General features: G+C 46.0%; 1 protein-coding gene across 1 annotated transcript; it reads right to left on the bottom strand.

Annotated features, from left to right (window-relative positions):
* Positions 1-7,363: 7,363 nt before the first annotated feature.
* Positions 7,364-20,818, bottom strand: Adipoq (adiponectin, C1Q and collagen domain containing). Its single transcript, XM_051150778.1, has 3 exons — positions 20,668-20,818; positions 9,227-9,454; positions 7,364-7,997 (listed from the first exon to the last, which is right to left on the bottom strand). Exons 2-3 carry the CDS (start codon positions 9,444-9,446, stop codon positions 7,477-7,479), a joined length of 741 nt encoding a protein of 246 aa, XP_051006735.1. The 5' UTR covers positions 9,447-9,454; positions 20,668-20,818; the 3' UTR covers positions 7,364-7,476.
* Between the last annotated feature and the right edge of the window lie 260 nt (positions 20,819-21,078).

The following is a 21,078-nucleotide window of genomic DNA, read 5'->3' as shown; positions in this document are numbered from 1 at the left end:
TTAAATATTTATTTATTAGGTTTACAGCGTTTTGCCTGCATGTACACCTGCATGCCAGAAGAGGGTACCCAATCTCATTATAGATGGTTGTGAGCCACCATGTGGTTGCTGGGTATTGAACTCAGGACCTTTGGAAGAGCAAGCAGTGCTCTTAACCTCTGAGCCATCTCTCCAGTCTTCATTTCGTTTTTCAAGACAGGGTTTCTCTGTGTAGCCTTGGCTGTCCTGGACTCACTTTGTAGACCAGACTGACTTCGAACTAACAGGAATCCACCTGTGCCTCTGCCTCCCAAAGAGGCATGTGCCACCACATTCGGCTAAATTTGTGCCTTTTTGTAGGGGAATTGATACCATTAACATTGATAGTTATTACTGAGCAATGTTTAGTACTCATTGTGAAATAAATAAATCTTTTAAAAATGGGACCTCATGAGGCTGGGAAGCTTCTGTAAGGCAGAGGACACTGTCAAGAGAACAATGCGACAGCCTACAGACTGGGAAATGATCTTCACCAACCCTATATCTGACAAAGGTCTAATATCCAAAATATATAAAGAACTCAAGAAATTAAACACCACCAAACCAAACAACCCAATTGAGAAATGGGGCTCAGAATTAAACAGAGAATTCTCAACAGAGGAATATCAAATGGCTGAGAAACACTTAAAGAAATGCTCAACATCTTTAGACATTAGAAAAATGCAAATCAAAACGACTCTGAGATTCCATCTTACACCCATCAGAATGGCTAAGATCAAAAACTCAAGTATCAGCACATGCTGGCGAGGATGTGGGGAGAGAGGAACACTCCTTCATTGCTGGTGGGAATGCAAACTAGTACAGCCACTTTGGAAATCTATCTGGCACTTTCTCAGAAAACTGGGAATAAGGCTTCCTCAAGACCCAGCTATTCCACTCCTTGGAATATACCCAGAAGGTGCTCCAGCACACAACAAGGACATATGTTCAACCATGTTCATAGCAGCCTTATTTGTAATAGCCAGAACCTGAAAACAACCTAAATGTCCCTCAGTTGAAGAATGGATAAAGAAACTGTGGTACATTTACACTATGGAATGCTACTCAGCTATTAAAAATAAGGAAATACTGAAATGTGTGGACAAATGGATGCAACTAGAAATATCATACTGAGTGAGCTAACCCAGACCAAGAAAGACTCAGATGGTATATAGTCACTTATAATTGGACACTAGCCCAAAAGGCATGTCCCATTAAAGTCTTCACTTACCAGGAGATTGGGAAAGATGTGAGGACATCCTATTGGGACTCTATGTAAGACAAATATAGGAGATGGGGAAATAGAAGGATCCAGAAGATCTTAGAAGCCTACAAGAAGAACATCGCAACGGGTGGATCATGGCCCAGGGATGTCTGCTCAAAACTATTGCACTAACCAAGGACAATACAAATAGTAAACATGGAACCCCTACTCCGATCTAGCCAACGGACAGGACATTCTCCACAGTTATATGGAGAGTAGGGACTGACTCTGACATGAATTCTGGTGCTCCATATTTGATGACCTCCCTTTTGTGCAGAGCCCTGGTGGCACTCAAAGAAAGAATAGGCAGACTATTAAGATGAGACTTGATAGTCTGTGACCATAAAGTGGGGGAGAAGATCCCCCTCGATCATGGACCTAGGGGAGGGGAATAGGGTCAGGGTGAGAGAGAGGGAGGAACGGGAGGATACAAATGATAGAAGAACAACTGAGTTGTAATCTGAATAAATTAATTAATAAAAAAAGAAAAAAATCAGTTGCCCAATTTCTCATTGCTTTATTTAGTTCACATTAAAATATACTAACCTTTCTGCAAAAAAAAAAAAAAAAAAAAAAAATCCTGCTATTTTGCTGTCGTAGTATATTTTTCTTTCCTCTTTTGACTGTTATGAAATTATTTATTCCTGTGTCCTCCTAGGTATAATTAATCTTCTTTTCATTCTGAGGTTTTCCTTCTAGTGTCTTCTGCAAAACTGAATGAGTGAACAAAAATTGTTCTTTCTCCCTTGGATGTAGTTGATAGTTTTTCTGGGTAGAATAGTCTTGGCTGATATCTGTGGTTTTTTTCAGAGCTCATAGACCATCAATGCAAGCCCTTTTAGTTCTCTGACACTTCACTGAAAAGTCAAGTGTTATCCTAACAGTCTTGCCTTCAGATGTGGCTTCGTCTTTTTCTCTTACGGCTTTTACTATCCCTTCTTTGTTTTTCACATTTGGTGTTTTGATTGTTATGTGTCCTGAGGACTTTTTTTTTTTTTTTTTTTTTTTTTTTTCCTTGTCTTGTCTATTGCTGGGTTTGTTTTGCTTCTCATTCCTCTATGCATATTGTTATAGGTTTTGTTTTATCATGATGCCCCAGGTTTGGTTTTTTTTGGTTGTTGTTGTTTTGGTTTGGTTTTTTGTTTTTTGTTTCTTTGTTTTTTGGTTTTTCGAGACAGGGTTTCTCTGTGTAGTCTTGGCTGTCCTGGACTCCCTTTGTAGACCAGCTTGACCTCGAACTCACAACGATCCGCCTGCCTCTGCCTCCTGAGTGCTGGGATTAAAGGCATGTGCCACCACGCCTGGCTGGTGCCCCAGATTTTCCTGGGTGTGTTATGCCTGGCTTTAACATTTCCTCTGACTGATCTGTTTCTCCTACTTTATCTTCAAAACTTGAAATTCTCTCTTCTATGTCTTTTAATCTGTTGGTGAGGCTTACCTCTGAGTTTTCCCAGTTTGTGTTTTATTTCAGTTTGTTGTTGTTGTTGTTGTTTTTTCCTTTAGTGATACTATTTATCTGCTGAACTTTACTTTCATGTCTTGAATTATTTTTTCTCATTTCATTCCTTGTTTGTGTGCTCACAATCTTCATTCGGGGATTTCCCCTTTTAAGTCCCTGAACATATTGAGAATTGCTATTTTGAGATCATTGTCTTGTGTTTCAGCTAAATTGGTTTTCTCAAGGCATATCCCAGTAGAGTTGCTAGCCTCTGGAGGAGGTTCCTGGGAGGTTTTGTTTTGTTTTGTTTTGTTTCTGCGCTGGGAAATAAGTATCTGGAATTATGACATTTGCGATATTTGTTGGTGTAGTTATTTAGTGTTGCTTTTGTTGGGTCCATGTTTGGTTCTTCAGTTCCTCTTGCCCCACACTGGTAGGTTGTGGACCAGAATGATGCTTGGTTTTCAGTTTTGGGTCACTCTGGATTTTAGGCTTCAAACTGCCACTGGTCCCAGATATGAAGTTTCTGATAGAGTTCTGAGTTCAGAACCAAGAAGTGCGAGATTGGCTGCCAGCAGGTGGAGGAGAGAGCCTGACTGTGGAGTTGTCCTAAGGATGATTTGGGGACCAGCTCCATGAAGAACGGTAGAGGCAGAACTAAGGGTATCTGGCTCTAGGCACGATGGCAGCTGAAGAGGATGATGGTGAGCTAGGAGGGGGGATGGTGAGCTAGGAGGGAGGATGGTGAACTAGGAGGAGGGACAGACAGGTGTTGGAGGTTGGTCTGATGTATTTTGATGCTAATTACTGCTTGCTATCTCTGTGACCCACCTTGCCTAAGAACTTAACCTGTTTGACCAATAAAAGGTCATCACACCTGGGCAGGCAAATGGGATAGGCGTGGCTAAGGTTCCTGGGCTTGAGGAGACAGAGAGAATCTTGGGAAGAAGAAAGACTGGAGGAGAGGAGGGAAAGAAGGAAGGCCGCCATGGGTTAGGTGGAGGAGAAGCACATGGCCAGTGTGTATGGAGATTTGGCCCAGATGAAGAACATTAGCAAGTATTTGTGGTTATGGGTGGGAGGTAGCGTAATAGACATTATTAGAAGCAGGTGGCATGGGATTGGGACAGGTATCCTATACCTGCCCCACTATGGGAAGTAGTTTAGGAAATTAATATCTGCTCTGCCCCAGGTTAACTTAGGCTGTTTTAAAATATAAAAGGTGTCTGTGTTTTGACTGATTGCTATTGGGTTAGTAAATAGTGCTGTAACAACTACAGGCCTAATAATAAACATTATTAGGCCACACTGGAAAATTCACCACAATAGACAGGCAGCTTTGGATCTAACTACTCAGGAAAGACAAGACAGGAGGAGGGGAAGGAGCACACAGTAGCCTGCCTGGGTCCCAGCCAAGTGACATATTTCTATTTATTTTTGCAGGTCTTACTTGAGGTTGGATATTCTGCCACTTGAAACATAGAGTCCTAATCACAGCTTATCCCTTTCTCAATTCTAAATGTTTCTTCAGAAATAAAGACAAAAGTCATGCACAGCATGTAGTTCTACTTGTAACACTGGAATAGATCTTTATTTGTAGGAAACACTTTAAAAGACAAAGCCTCCAGCATCCTTACCAAAGGGGAGCATCCAGAACTTAAATTTGAAAACAAAGCAACATTTTCCACAGACGTCATTTATGCTTTTTCTAAACTTTTTTTTTTTTTTTTTTTTTTTTTGTTTTTTGGTTTTTTGAGGCAGGGTCCCTCTGTGTTAGCCTTGTCTGGGACTGGCTTTGTAGACCAGGCTGGCCTCAAACTAAGATTTATTTGTTATTATGTATACAATGCTCTACCTGCATATATACCTGCAGGCCAGAAGAGGGCATCATATCCCATTATAGATGGTTATGAGCCACCATGTGGTTGCCAGGAATTGAACTCAGGACCTCTGGAAGAGCAGCCAGTGCTCTTAACCACTCAGCCATCTCTCCAGCACTTTTTCTAAACCTTTAAAGTGCCTGTGTTAAACTGTTTTCTCCTAAGGGAAAGTTTACCACTATGAGTCACTTGTAACTCTTTTTTATAATTGACACAACAGACTTTCATTAATGGATGTCAACTAAATCATTAGAAAGTACCATTTTGTTTTTTTCCATTTTCAAACATCTCTTGGCCTTGGGGATCTGTTTTAAAAAATCCAAATCCAGGGCTTGAGGTGCAGCTCAGCGGTGAGCACTTGACTGGTGGGTGGAGGTGCTAGGTTTCATTCCGAGTACCATCGCATATACACAGGACTGCCTGAGGGATGCGTGTGCCCACTGCACACAGATAGAAGGAACAAATACCCATGGGCCTATGGGGGAAGCCAGGGAGGTCTACTCCCATCCTTAGTACACGCTGAGAACCAGGCTGCTGGGGACAGGCTATATGGCCAATGTTCAGCCATCTTGTCAGAGGCTAGGTCCCTATTTCTCCAGAAGTCTGTAATTTACCAGAAACCAGCTGACCCTGTCGGTGTTCGGCAGTTAGACACCTGTTGTGGTTTATTGTGGGGGATGGTCATTCTAAGACCCCCCCTGAGCTCATAGTAAGAGCTACTCCTTTCTGGCTATAAACTAGCTTTTCCAGTAAGTCTACTGGTAAAATCAGACTAAAGGCCAGCTGCCTGTGAGCAGCAGTTCCAGGAACTTTTTCCTGACTAACCAGATCTTTCACAACTTCCCTTTCTCTCTGGAATTTCTCTCCTGTAATTATAGCAGCTGTAAAGGTAGATACCTACCTGCTGGAGCATTCTAGAGTTAGGTATCCATAGCAACCCTTGCTTACGCAAATACCCATGCCTCTGTGCCTATAAAAACTCTGTGAAATTTTTCAATAAATGGGGTTTAATCAGAATCCAGACTTGCCCCCACTTTTTCGTGTCTTGTGTTCTGTCCCTATACAGGAAAATTCTCCGCCCGAGTGTTAGTCGAACCCCAGCAGACCAGGTCACCAGGCAGTGGGTGTCAAGGTACTCCTTCAAGGGCCTGCACTGACCGAGGCCTTGGGCCAAGTTTATTTAACCAGCTCTTATGGTAGAGATGGCAAAGGGCTTCGCCTCTGAGAGAACGATCTGTTTTATGTGTGTGAGCGGGCCTGGGTCTACTTGCGAGCACCATGTGCATGCAGTGGCGGCAAATGCCAGAAAGAGGTTATCTATCTGATGCCGCAGAAGTGAGATGACAAGTGGCCATGAGCTGTTCGGTGTGAGTGCTGGCAACAGAACCAGGTCCTCTCGAAGAACAGCAGGTGTTTTTAAACACAAAGCCCTTCCCTAACCCTCCCACCTACAATTTTCGAGAGCAGGAATCAATCCAGGAGCCTCGGTTCTTCCTCCACTTTGTCGGTACTCAAGGGGAAGAACATGGTCAGTTTCTCTGTGCTGTTGGCTTGTTTGTTTGTTTTCTCTGTGTAGCCTGGGCTGTCGTGGAACTCTCTTTGTAGACCAGGCTGGCCTCGAATTCACAGAGATCCGCCTGCCTCTGCCTCCCGGGGCGGGGGGTGGGGGATTAAAGGCGTGTACCACCACTACTCGGCTAGTTTGTCTGTGCTTCGTGCTTTAGGCTGAAATTACTTTTATGAGGGAGAATTCTTTGGGTGTTGTAAAACACACAGGGATCCTTCACCTCAGTGAGAAGGCTGAGGCTGTCCATTTGAATGGGGATTAGGTGCTTATAACCACAGGGCTCCTAAAAGGAGATGGCTCATTGGATAAACATGAGTATTGTAGAAACTCGGGAAGTGACCTATGAATACAAACGGGATTCCGGAGAGTGCTGGATTTGAAGCACTTATCAAGGACATCCGCAGGACTCAGAGAGGAAGGAAGCTCAGCCTCAGCAGGCGATTGTTCCTAGTCTAAGGAAAGCGTGTCTCACACACAGGCTTTCATCTGTGGAAAAACACAGAAGGGAGTTGGAGTGAGACCATATCAGAAAAGCTCCTATCCAAGTGGCCTGGAGGGACAGGGAAAAAGCTCCACGTAGAAGTGAATGGAATGTCCCTAGCTGGAAGGGTGTGAGCACAGAGAGAGGAGAGGGGGGGGGGGAGGGGAGGCTGTGCAGAGTAGGGGAGGAGCCAGATGGAGTAAGATCTAGGCATAGGTCCACTTTCTCTGAAAGAGCTCTACTGGGGAGAAGTCTGGATGGGTGTAAATTGAGACCCTCAAACGAGGTGGGTTAAGAGACGTCTGCCAACGCCCTCACCAAGCACGTGCTTTTGAAACAATGGTGCCATCCAATGGGAACAGATTTTACTCTGGCTTCACTCTTAGCTCTGCCGCCTTAACACAGGCGTGACTCCAGACACTCACAAGCCCAGCCTGAAGCCCTCAGCTGTAAAAAGAGTAGATGCTGCGTTTCATAAGTGCCTTAAAGGCCCTGTGTGAGCATCAGGAGAGACGGTGAGCACAAGACAGCATTGTCTACTTCTTTAGAGTCATGAGCGTGCTGTGAGGTTCCCACTGAATGTTACTTTCATTCTATTATTGCTACTAGGTAAACAGCGTGGAGACCAGGGAATGCTTCTTTTTTTCTGGACTAGGAACACAGAAATGATCCCCCCCCCCCCATAAAGTCACTTCATGGATGAACATGCGTGGCTAATATTCAGAAGCCTCCAACTAAACAACAAAATCAGTCCTTCGAACTATACGGAAAGCTAGTCATTGATTCTTGGGGGTGCTTAGGCTCTGAGAAGCTCTGAGTTAGCGGCCATCAGTTGGTATCATGGTAGAGAAGGAAGCCTGTGAAGGTGGAATCGTTGACGTTATCTGCGTAGAGTCCGTTATGGTCGCCTTCCCCGTACACCTGGAGCCAGACTTGGTCGCCCACCTCCAGGTGGAGGAGCACAGAGCCAGAGGCCTGGTCCACGTTCTTCTCCTGATACTGGTCGTAGGTGAAGAGAATAGCTTTGTCCTTCTTGAAGAGGCTCACCTTCACATCCTTCATGTAGACTGTGACGTGGTAGGCGAAGTAGTAAAGCCCGGCGATGTTGCAGTAGAATTTGCCAGTGCTGCCGTCATAATGATTCTGTTGGTTGTAGAAGATCTTCGTAAAACGAATGGGGACGTTGGGGACGGTGACTCGGGTCTCCAGCCCTACGCTAAAGGCTGACCGATACACATAAGCGCCTTCTCCGGGCTCTCCTTTCCTGCCGGGAGTTCCGGGAAAGCCCCGAGGCCCTTCAGCTCCGGTCATTCCGGCATCTCCCGTCTCACCCTTGGGACCAAGGAGACCTAGAAAAGTGAGATGAACTCTTGTCACTGCCGCAAGTCAAACCGCCCAGGCTGTTTCCAGCAAAAGCCACTGTTTCCAGCGCCTCTACCCACAGTCCATTTGACGGGACAAGGAAAGATGCTGTTCCACTTCCCACGTTCCCCAAAGCCTGCCCGGTTCCCATAACTTCATCTCTAACTTGATTTTTTAAAGCCTCTATGATTTGCTGGAGAGATAGCCTTAGAGCTTAAGAGCTGGCTATTCATCCTGAGGACCTGAGTACAATTCCCAGCAACCACATGATGACTCACAACCGTCTGTAATGAGATCTGATGCCCTCTTCTGTCATGCAGTCATACACGCAAATAGAGTGCTTATGTACACACGTACAAAAATAAATCTTTTTAACACCTCTATCAATTAGAAGATGAGTAAGCAAATTGATGGTAATATTTGGAACTTTCCAGCTAGATAATATGTCCTTCCTTGTTCATTGTTCCCTGCTTGACATATGACTGATCCGGCCTGGTAGAAGCTCTGAACTATTATTGATCAGTTGGGGATCAGCAGATGTTCTGATCATGATGTAGCCATCTATTTATTCATCCATCTCCTCATCCCTTCATCCCATGACTTTCCATACGCCCCCTCTTTATGGCAGAGCAGGCTTTCAGAAACTAACATCCTGTGAGTGTCTGCCATAGTTACCCTACCCTACCAATCCTTTGTGCACTGGCCAACCAACCACTGTGTTGCCTTCTGTCCCCTCTGTCCAGCTGTCCTCCCTCCTCTGTCTTCTGGGACCATCCTTTGAGGGGTGGCGCAAACCCTGCCCCCTCAGTGGAGCCTCTACACCCTCAGTGAGTGCCCTTCTTACTGTGCCTCACGCCTTCAGCATTTACACACTATTCGGCTGGCACCCCTTGACTAAACCAAGTGTTCTCTAAAAGCTACTGAGCACTCCAGGGGGTGCATGAAACGTGCCTTATAAATGCCAATGGATAGAGCAAGAATTAAGGCAGGAGGAGGGAGGAATAGGAATATGGACGGGGGCAGGCAGAGGGAAAGGGATGCAGACAGAAAGTACCACCTAGTCTCGCTCAAGGAGGACAACTGAAATTCTCAGATGCTTGTGAGCCACATACAAAATGTTTTGCTTCTTGCCCGTGTCCAGGCCTTAATTAATGACTGGTATCACATACCCTGCAAAGCCCCCCTTCCCCCCCTTACCCAGGACTCTTCTTTGTACCTGCATCTCCTTTCTCCCCCTTCTCTCCAGGAGTGCCGTCTCTGCCGTCACGGCCTGGTGTCCCATTGTGGCCAGGATGTCCTGGGATGCCAGCCATCCAGCCTGCACATGTTCCCTTGGGTGGAGGGACCAGGACTCCAGGTCCTTCGGTCGTGGCAACCGCAACTTCAGCATGGCTGGGCAGGGTTAAGAGGAGCAGGACAGCTTGCAGCAGTAGCATTCTGAGCCCTGGAATTGACAAGTGCGTAGCCATTGGAAGGCCGGACCCACAGAACCTGTATCATATTCCATCTACCTTAGGGAGTCTGCTCCAAAGATCTGTGCTCTTAACGCTCAACTCTCCCAGAAAAGCCTTTAGTGGCTACCTCAGTCCTTACTCTCCCAGAAAGCCTTCACTTAGGCATCTTTCCTCTCTGAAACATGCAACGCATAGCAAAAGCTCCTGCATACAAGCTCCTTTCATCTGAAGGATTGTAAATTCACCGACGGCACGGATGATCTGTTTCTAGTCTCCCCATCCAGAGCGCAGGACCAGACTCGCGAACATTCCAAGACCCCAGCTTTTCTGGTTGTTCCATTCAACCCTAAACAGCTTCTCACTCCTTGGCTCTTCTCTTCCTCCTCGCTTTCGTATTCACATACACACTCATGAGTACTTGTGTGCACGCATTCACACACACACACACACACACACACACACACACACACACACACACACACACTTAAGGAATTACAGGAGAAAAGCAACTCTAGTTCCGACGAATCTGTTTATTCTTTGAAAATGGATGAAGTCATTCTTTAGCTAAAATTCTTCTTCGTTTCAGTTTTGTCATTTTCTAGTTTTTATAATCATCACTTAAAATGTCTGAGATGCCAGTCCACCAAGTGGATATGGCAAAGATATCTCTGATTGCATCTAACTCAGCTGATAGTTTTAGCTTATTCCCACTTTAAAATAGTATTTTATATTCTGCAACAAATCATTTCGCATATTGATTTTAAAATAATACTGAAATGTCCTCAGGCAGGCAGCTTTTCTAAAAGCGTCATTCTATTATGATATGTTCCCGGATACAAATTAGTGGGCTCAGAAATGTAAACTTTTTGTCTGTTTGGTTTTTGGAGACAGGGTTTCTCTGTGTAACAGCCCTGGGTGTCCTGGAACTCACTCTGTAGACCAAGGAGGCCTCGAGCTCACAGAGATCCACCTGCCTTTGCCTCTCAAGTGCAGAGATTAAAGGAATATGCTACTATGCCCAGCTTAATCCTTTTTAAAAAAGACTCTCTCTCCTCTCTCCTCTCTCTCTCTCTGGTGTGTGTGTGTGTGTGTGTGTGTGTGTGTGTGTGTGTGTGTGTGTGTGGTGTGTGTGTATGTGTGTGTGTATGTGTGTGTGTATATGTGTGTGTGGTGTGTGTGTGTGTGTGTGTGTGTGTGTGTGTGTGTGTGTGTGTGCGTGCTACATGTTTATAGAGGCCAGAAGAGAATGATAGATCCTCCAGAGTTGGAGTTACAGGAAGTTGTGAGCTGCCCACTGTCAGTGCTGGGAACCGAACTCAGGTCCTCTGAAAGAGTACTAATGCCCTTCTCTAAACCACTGAGCCCTATCTTCAGGCCCCTCTTTAAATCTTTCAATACACATGCCAGCATTACATGATACCATGTTGCCACCCAGTGGAGTGCTCGTGTGTGCACCGAAGGCCCTACCTCAGGCCAAGCACGCAGCTCAGTCACAGAGCACCTGCCTAGCACGTGCAGGGACCAGGGGTCCATCCTCAGCACAGGAATAAGCAGGCTTACCTGATTCCCTCTTGCCAGCTCTGGGCATTCTCAGTTTTAAAAGTATATGTCTAGCTAAGCAGAGTAACGCATGCCTTTAGTCCCAGCAGGCAGATTTTTGGGAGTCTGAAACCAGCCTGGCCTATATAATGAGTTCCAGAACAGCCAGAGCTACATGGAGACTCTGCCTCAAAAACAAAACCAAAAATTATATTGTTGTTTTAGTTAAGTTTAGTGAGCAAAATAAATGGTTTTCATTCTTTAGTTGTTAATAAATTGTACATGTAGAGTCAGGCATAGTGGTGCACGATTTTAATCCCAGGACTGGGGAGGCAGAGGCAAACTGATCTCTGTGAGTTTGAGGCCAGCCTGGTCTACAGAGTCCAGGACAACCAGGGCTATTACACAGAGAAACCCTGTCTCAAAAAACCAAAAGAAATATAAAATTGTACATGTGACTGAAAGGGCTATTTCTTAGTTTCCTCATTACGTATATCTATAAGTGTTCTGTCAGCTAACTTACTAGGGTCACAATGTGTTTTGTCTGCACTATTGTTTCTTTGGTCTGTTTTGGCGTTGAGGTTTTTTTTTGGGGGGGGTGCAGTATTTCAAGAATAGGTTGCATGGAACCCAGTCTGGTTTCAAACCCACTATTGTTGGGTTCAATAAGACCTTGGGCTCCAGATCTTCTCATCGCCACCTCCCAAGTATTAGGATTACAAGGAACAGACACAACATAGGCTTCCCCCCTTATTTATTTTTTTCAAAGATTTATTATTTATTATTATGTATACATAGCTCTGCCTGCATGTACATCTGCAGGCCAGAGGAAGGTATCAGATCACATTATAGATGGTTGTGAGCCACCATGTGGTTGCTGGAAATTGAACTCATTGAACTGGAAGAACAGTCAATGCTCTTAACCGCTGAGCCATCTCTCCAGCTCCGCCCCCCTATTTATTTATTTATTTATTTATTTATGTGGATTTTCAAGACTCTAGCTGTCCTGGATTTGCTTTGTAGACCAGGCTGGCCTCAAACTCACAACAATCCACCTGCCTCTGCCTCTTCAGTGCTGGGATTAAAGGCATGCGCCACCGCACCTGGCTTCTTTTACCTCTTTTAAATAGAGAGTCCAGGCTGGAGAGATGGCTCAGAGGTTAAGAACACTGGCTGTTCTTTCAAAGGTCCTGAGTTTAATTCCCAACAACCACATGGTGGCTCACAACCATCTATAATGAGATCTGGTGCCCTCTTCTGGCCTGGAGGTGTATGTGCAGACAGAACATTGTATGCATAATAAATAAATAAATAAATAAATAAATAAATAGTCCTAGTATGTAGCCCAAATTACTCTCAAACTCAGGGCACTCTTCCTGTCTGGGCCTCTCTGGAACTGGGATTACATGTATACTAGCATGCTCCAGCTCATTTGTGTCTGGCTGGCTTTATTTGGAATTTGTTGCTGCCCCCCAAACCCCACTCCTCCGCCCCACAGTGCTGAGACTCAAACCCAGGACCTCACCTATACAAGACAACTGCTCTACCACTGAACTACATCTCACCCCTTATTAACATCTCTTCAACCAATTTGTGTGAGTTTGTGTCACCGTTTTGTCTCTTTGCATCACACTGTTACGACTTCTCCGCTAGTGTGCAAATGGTTAATCCTTGTTGTTAGGTGTGCAGAGATCTTAGTGTTTATTTGATCAGCTCTGTTGATGATTCCTTTGCATCTGAACATTAAACAGTTCTTATCACAGCAAGGATTTGGTTATATCTCATTTCTTTCTATTTTTCGTCCCATTCTATATATTTAAAATATTGCTCTGCTGGTTGGTGGTGGTGCACGCCTTTCATCTCAGCTTTTGGGAGGCAGGGACAAGTGGGTCTCAGAGTTCCAGGACAGCCAAGGTTACACAGAGAAACTCTATCTACTAAAATAAATAAATGAAATGAAAATATTTTAAAACATCGCTTTTTAGCTCTTCTGTAACTTTTTAAATGTTGCTGTAAACTGTGGTGTAAGATCGTTTTAAATTCACTTTTCCACTCCCTATTGCTCTGACACACCATTTATCCAAATATGCGTCTCTAGTATAACTGTATATAGGAACTGAAACTGGCAGGTGTGAGCAGGAGAAGGCCAGCTGCTACTGCTTGAGTGCTGCTCATGGCAAGCTGAGGTCTGCCCCAGACTGGCTCGCAGCGTCTCTGTGTGCCTTTGTCGCCATCTACTGAATCCGGAGTGTTCAGGAGCAGAGTCTCAACAACTGGGCCAGATAAAATGAAGCAGAGATAGGCCGGGTGGTGGTGGCGCACACCTTTAATCCCAGCACTCGAGAGGCAGAGGCAGGTGGATCTCTGTGAGTTCGAGGTCAGCCTGGTCTACAGTGCGAGTGCAGGACAGCCAAGGCTACACAGAAAGACTCTGTCTCGAAAAACAAAACAACAACAAAAATGAAGCATAGCTAGTTCCCAGAGTAAAGGGCACATTAGAGAGGGAGGAGGAATGACACCAAATGTCTCTCTTGTATTTAGGAAGAATGCTTGTCCTGAAACTTTTTTTATTGCAGTTAGTTAGCTAGTTAGCCAGTTAGTACATTGGTTGCTTAATTAGCAATGCATCTCTCTCTCTCTCTCTCTCTCTCTCTCTCTCTCTCTCTCTCTCTCTCTCTCTCTCTCTCTCTCTCTCTCTCTCTGTGTGTGTGTGTGTGTGTGTGTGTGTGTGTGTATGCACAGAAGTCAGAGAACACCTTGTAGGAGTCACCAACTGGGTCCTGGGGCATGAACTCAGGTGATTAGGTTCAGCACTTTTACCAGCTGAGCCGTCTTACCGGCCAATGCTCTGACACTTTTAAGACTGACTGTCTTGTGTCAACTCTGCCCTTTCTTCTTATGGCTTCAGCAAGCAAATTCCTGAGAACCTCAACTCTGCCTTTTTTTTTTCCACCCAGAAATGAAGAAGAAAAAAATTCCATGAAGCAACGATCTTTTCTGTAGGGAAATAAGAGCAAATTCAGAATGTGTGAGCTAATGCAGGCAGTTAGGGAAGGTCCAGAAGATAGAGGGTGGCCCAGGACTTACTGCAAATGCTAGGAAGAGAGGCAAAGACAGACTTCTGGAGTTTTCTGATGTTCCCTTTCTGCTGAAAATTCAGTATCCTTTTTCAGCTTAAAGAGCACGTTCTTACCCCACAAGTCTACGTTCTCACTGCTTTGCTTTACTCATAGATGCAGCTGTTTCCGGATCCCCAAGAGTGGCATGGGGCAGAGGTACCAAACAATACATACACACCCTCAGCTGCTTCCTTTGGTAAGATTTATTTTTATTTTTTAAAATTATTCGAATACGCATGGGGAGGTGTGCACCTGTGAACAGGCACCCGTGGAGGGCAAAAGGCACTGGATACCCTGGAGCAGGAGTTATGGACAGTTGTGAGCCAGGTCCTTTTCAAGCAAATAGATGGAACTAGAAATGATCATCCTGAGTGAGCTAACCCAGGCCCAGAAAGGTACACATGGGATATACTCACTTATAATTGGACACTAGCCCAAAAGGGATGTGTCATGAAAGTCTTCCCTTAGCAGGAGATTGGGATAGATGTGGGGACTTTGTATTGGGACTCTGGGTAGAAGTACGGGAGAATGGGGAACTAGAAGGATCCAGAGGGTCCTAGAAACCTACAAGGAGACCATCAAAGCTGGTGGATCCGGACCCTGGGGAGTCTGCTCAAACTGCTGTACTAACCAAGGACAATGCATGCAGTAAGTCTAGAACCCCTATTCAGATCTAGCCAATGGATAGCACATTCTCCACAGTTGTGTGGAGAGCGGGGACTGACTCTGACATGAACTCTGGTGCCCCATATTTGACCACTTCCCCTTGGTGGGGAGGCCTGGTAGCACTCAGAGAAAGGATAAGCCGGGTAGCAGGATGAGTCTTGATCGTCTGTGACCATATGGTGGGGAAGGAGGTCCCCTTCTGTCACAGACCTAGGGGAGGGGAATAGGGTGAAAGAGGCAGGGAGGGAGGAATGGGAAGAGACAAGTGAGGGGATAACAATTAATATGTAATTTGAATAAATAACAACAACAACATGTCCTCCATGCGTGCTCTTAAGTGCTGAGCCATCTCTCCAGCCCCTAAGCATTCAGGCGCTGAGGACAGATCCTAATTGAAGAAGGCTTCATTTTCACCTAATTCTGGATAACCAGTGAAGGACAACTCAGAATGCCTTTTTTTTTTTTTTTTTTTTTTAATTAAAAACTCCTGGGGGCTGAAGAGACGGCTCAGTGGTTAAGAGCACCGCCTGCTCTTCCAAAGGTCCTGAGTTCAATTCCCAGCAACCACAGGGTGGTTCATAACCATCTGTAATGTGATATGGCGCCCTCTTCTGGCTTGCAGTAGTACATGCAAGCAGAGCACTGTATACATAATAATAAATCTTTAAAAAAAGAAAGACCTCCTACTGTTCTTTCTGTAGACAAAGCAATTGTTACACTTTGATTTTGAAAGGCTTCTATTTCTGTAGGGGAAACGCTGCTGAATGGAGCTGAGTGTCGGGCTTAATCTACAGCTAGAGCACGCTACCAAGGGAACATTTTGGATCGGTCCTGAAGCTACACAGCGAGGGCCAATGTAGTGATTCACATTTGGAACCTATTTGTCCTGGAACTTATTTGTCATCACGGCCATTTCGGAGACAATATGGGGTAGTCGGGGAAACACGTGCTCGGCTACCAATGATCTGTTCTCACCCTGTACGTGTTTGTCAGAGGACTAAATGACATAATCCACAAACCTTGCATTGTGGGGTGTCCGGAATGACGGTCACTTAGGAGCGCACTGATGTAGGGGTGAGGAAAAGGGCGGCTGCTGAGTGGCTAATTGATAACCCGAGACGCCAAAACTAAGCGCAGAAGAACCGGAAGTGGAGCCCTGGCCTAATAGCAGACTCCGACATAAACAGAAAAGACAAACTTGTTGCAGTCACATACGCTGCCTTTTAGGGAAAGGGTGAGAGGCCAGAAGACTATGAAGCAAATGGCCTGGCTTCCCAGTCCCCTCCTCATTCTGTCCCCATCTGCCTCCCTGGCTTTAGGCTCTTTGCCTAGAAACGCGATTTCCCAATATTTTCACAAGACCCAGTTGGCAGAAACTGTGGAGTATTTTATAAGCTCCCAAGATGCTATACACATACAAGAGAGAAGGGAAGCGGTTCACTTCATCCAGGAGGGAGACTTTCATGTGAGACATCTGGGCGTCAGAAAGGTTCGGCTATTTCTGCCCAAGGACAAGAAGGGAGCAAGGTGGCATCCGAAGCGCCCCTGCCCCTGGCCTCTCCTATGCTTGCCTTCCTAGGGAACCCCACAGGAGTTATGCACAGGGATGCCCGCCATGTTCCAGGGTCCCTAAAGGACCACAGTATAGTGAAGTAGATGTGAAATTCCACTTTGACCTGCTGCCATTTCAGCAGCAACAGCACAATCTTGTGAAGTGCAAGACTGGGGGTTTCTGCTGGGACTGGCAGAGATGGCTACATTGACAGAAGAGGTCACTTAGTATGATCTCAACACCCACTCGGCAGCCAGTAAAGGCAACAGAGCACATGAGAGAAACCCCGCGGCCCAAAGTGGCCCCAGGAGTTCTTTCCATCCCATCGTCGCTTTTAGAAACAGAAAAGCTGTGTATTTCCTACATCCTCATAGAACCTCTCCCTCCGCTCTCAAAGCCCTGTCGTGTCGGTTATTTTCACCTTCGTGAGACTCCAAGGACGGGAAATGACTTGCACAGGACGTGGAGTGGGGATGGTGGGGGGTTTGGGAGGACGGGGGGGGGGGGGGGGGGGGGGACGGGCGGAGGGAAATTGAGAAAGCAGGGGAATGAGCCTTGAGAGAATTCCGACCTACAAACCCTTATGGCTTGCAGCACTGCCTCTAACACTAGCCGCAGAGCTTGGGCCCAGCATCCTAAACTGCTAGGGTGAGGAACTTGAGAACACTTTTTACATTGCTGACAATTCTGTGGAGTAGCAGCTTCTTTGTTTGTTTGTTTGGTTGGTTTGGTTTGGTTTGGTTTGGTTTGGTTTGGTTTTTCAAAATGGGGTTTCTCTATGTAGCCTTGGCTGTCCTGGACTCACTTTGTAGACCAGGCTGGCCTCAAAAATTCACAGAGATTCGCCTGCCTCTGCCTCCCAGAATGCTGGGATTCCAGGCCTGCACCACCCCGCCCTGCTAACGAGTAGCATTTTCATAAGACACTTTTTGTTTGTTTGTCTTTCGTTTTATGAGACTGGGGAGGGATGTGTGTTCCCAGCTGTCTTGGAATTCTATGTAGGTCAGGGTGGCCTTGAACTTATGTCGACTCATCTATCTGCCTCCTGAATGGCAAGTTTAAAGGTATATACCATCACACCCAACCCAAAGAGCATTTAGACTTTATCTCATTGAACCATCATATAGCCTTCTCGCTGTGCTAAACATGAGAATCTGCGACTTGAATAGGCCAAGATATTAGCTTAAGATCATGCGTTGAATGACACGAAATAGCCATTCTTGAAAAATCAAAATGGTCGCTGAAGATAAAGCTCAGAGGTGGATCACTTGCCTAGTGTGTGCGGAACCCTAAGTTCAATTCTCAGTAGCACAAAATAAAATACAATAAAACCGTAAAATGAGTTAATATTGGCAATAGTACAACCCAGTCACAAACGGCAGAACCAGGAGCTGGGCCACCTCAGGAAGGTTTCATGACAGACAGCCTTTGTACAGCTGTTAGGGTCGCCAGGTCTGTAATGCGCATGCGCGCACCCATAAACACGCTCTAGAAACTGGCAAAGCAGAGTATCCCTCCATGAAGTTTTTGGGATGAGCTCATGATTAAAGCTTTTGCTTTCCAAACGCTATCCTTGCGTCTTCAGAGTCCGCGGGGGGCAGGGGGGAGGAGGGGTGTGCGGGAGGGGGGATGGCTACTGGTCCTCTGGATTGACAAGGAAATGGAGAGTTGGGCATGTGGCACATACCTTTAATCCCAGCACTCAGGAGGCAGAAGCAGGCAGATCTCTGTGAGTTCAAGGCCAACCTGGTCTACAAAGTGAGTTCAGGACAGCCAGGGCTACACAGAGAAACTCTGTCTCGAAAAACAAAACAACAACAAGAATGAAAAACCAAAAACAGACAAGGAAATGGAATGTTTGTCTCTGCGACTTCCTTTTAAAAAGACAAAAATGAGGGCTATGGGCAATGGCTAAGTAAAAGGGTGACAACCTAGGCGGTTGACAACCTGAGTTCAATCCCTGGAAGCCACATAAGAAGCGAGATGCAGAAGCATGCATCTGTATTCACAGAACTGCTCGGGCTCATCCCAGAGCTAATGGGCCAGGCAGCCCTCAGTACCCAGAGTCTAAGAAACAGAGAGACCTACCTGCCTCAAGTAAAGGTGGGAGAAGAGAAATGACTCCCAAAGTTGTCCTCTGACCTCCACGTGCCTGCCGTAGAATGAGCGTTCCTGCACACACGCAACTCCTTTGCACTCATGTGCACACAAACGCACCCCAATAAACAAATAAATTATTTTTGGATGCTTGGGAGACGGCTCAGTTGGTAGAGTGCTTTCCGTATAAGCATGAGGCCCTGAGTTCAGACCCCCAGAACATATATGAATACCTGTCACCTTTAACCTCAACACCAGGGTGTCAGATGTCAGAGACAAGAGCTTCCCCTGAGATCAATGACCGCTCAGTCTAACCTTCTTCATCAGGCTCCAGGTTCAGTGAGAGACTTTGTCTCAAAAGATAAGGTGGAGGCTAAGAAAGACACCTCACAGGAGCGACACCGCCGGCTTCCCCATGCGCATGCGTACATGTTTACATACGAGACAAGAAGCAAAGCCCTGTGTCTCTTCTATTTTATTTATTTGTTTATTTATTTATTTATTTATTGACAAGGTTTACAAAGTTTCTCTGTGTAGTCTTGGCTGTCCTGGACTCACTTTGTAGACCAGGCTGGCCCCAAACTCACAGTGATCCGCCTGCCTCTGCCTCCTGAGTGCTGGGATTAAAGGCGTGTGCCACCACTCCCAGCTCCTGTGTCTCTTCTTTAGGATCCCTCAAGACACGGCGAGGGAGGCATCAAGGACTTCTCATTAAGCTTTGGGAACCAAACTGCTCCGAGATCGAAGCTACTCTCTCAGAATAGGCTCCTCCTCCTATTCTGCTAGTCCTCTTGCTCCCCAAATCACTCTTACCAAGTTACCTGCCCCCGTTTTGATGGAATCAATAAGAACTGAGATGGTTTGATTTACCTGTGAGGCTTGATTTAAAAACCAGTTCTCAGCCGGGCGTGGTGGCGCACGCCTGTAATCCCAGCACTCGGGAGGCAGAGGCAGGCAGATGGCTGTGAGTTCGAGGCCATCCTGGTCTATAAAGTGACTCTAGGACAGCCAAGGCTAACACAGAGAGACTTTGTCTCGAAAAACCAAAACCAAAACCAAAACAAAACAAAACCAGTTCTCAACAAACCTTTGATCCCTGCTGTAGGAAGCCAGCGAGGTAGATGGATCTCTGCGAGTTCAGTAATAGCCTGGTCTTTGTAGTGAATTCCAGGCCCGTCAGGAATACAGAGTGACACCCTGTCTCAATTTTTTTTCTCTCTCTCTCCAGACCAGGGACTTAAATATCATGACACACAATAGACTGCCTTGACTTCCAAACCCCTCCTTCATCTCTACCACCAGGGTTCCAAAGCACTGTTTATGGGGGCAAGGATTGAGTTTGGCAAACACCAAGCAGGTCTGATGCCTCTGTCAGAAAAATATCTTTCAAAATACCGCTAGCTATCCAGTCAGGTGGTGGTGGTGTGCACACCTTTAATTCCAGCATTTAAGAGGCAGAGGCAGGCAGAATTCTATAAGTTTGAGGCCAGCCTTGTCCACAGAATGAGTTCCAAGTCAGCCAGAGCTACACAGAGAAATCCTGTCTCAAAACATAAACAAAGGTTTTCTGTCCAGATTGCCACAATATCCCAGGCTTTTACCTCTTTGTGTCAACCAGTCCCCTCAAGCAGCCCCTAACATGTCTCTGTGATGACAGACATCCCCCAACTCTTCAGACGACATCCGGACAACACACATCCTTCTCACCCACACTCCTGATACAGCACTCTACAGCTTGCTGCCCACACACACCTGCTGAGTAGAACTTACTGGTGGAAATGGATTCTAAACTCAAGTCCAAGGTCTGACCTCAACTTGGCTTCCTCGAGCTGCTTCTCTGCCTACTTCTGTCACCTTAGCTCATAAAGCTCAGAAGAAGCAATGTATCCCCCTTTCCCAATGGAATTTCATCTGGGCTATACCCCGCCCCACACACACACCTCACTAACTCCAAGTGGTCATTCCGAGTGGTCATTCTGCTGTCAAATGAACTGGGCAAACGTCAGGTCAGTCTCAAGCATTTGGGCCAAAAGAGAGAATTCTTTCTCTCCTAGAGCCTTGAAGAACTAAAGAAGAGCCCGGAAGCTTATCTGCCCCCAACCACTGCTTCCTTCCTCTGTGCTTCCTCTATATCTATTCTCACGCTACGTCGGAAAGCAAAATCTAAACACATCCCAGCCAGGATTGGGCATTCATACCCAGCCAGCCAGGAAGTTAGAATTGTTCTTACCTTTGGTGTGGTCTGAGAGAAATGGCTGGCTCTCATGAGTCTGGTACTAAGGGGGACAGGCAGTCTTCATCTCACCATTGGCCAGCCCAGTGAGGGCCAGTAGCCAGTGGGTGGGCCCCTTGCCCCTGGCAAGTTGCTCCACCCGAGGGAACCTGGCTTAATCCAGCTTGGGTTTGGGAAGCCAAGTAGAGCTTCAGTCAAGACCTCCCAGGCTTTGGCCACCCTCTCCCGGAGCCCCGGATGGGGCAAAGGTAAATACAATAATAAGACCAAGATGTTTCTGCATGTAGTAAAAAATATCTTCAAGTAAAATGAATTGTTCAGGGGTCAGGAGACCTCCCTCTGCCAGAAGTTTGCCTCAGTAAGTCAACAATATTAATTCTCATAGCATACTGCTCTTTGTGTGTAACT

Source organism: Acomys russatus, chromosome 8 (assembly GCF_903995435.1).
Source record: "Acomys russatus chromosome 8, mAcoRus1.1, whole genome shotgun sequence".
Lineage (NCBI taxonomy): Eukaryota > Metazoa > Chordata > Mammalia > Rodentia > Muridae > Acomys > Acomys russatus.
This window is presented reverse-complemented; position numbering and strand designations above follow the sequence as displayed.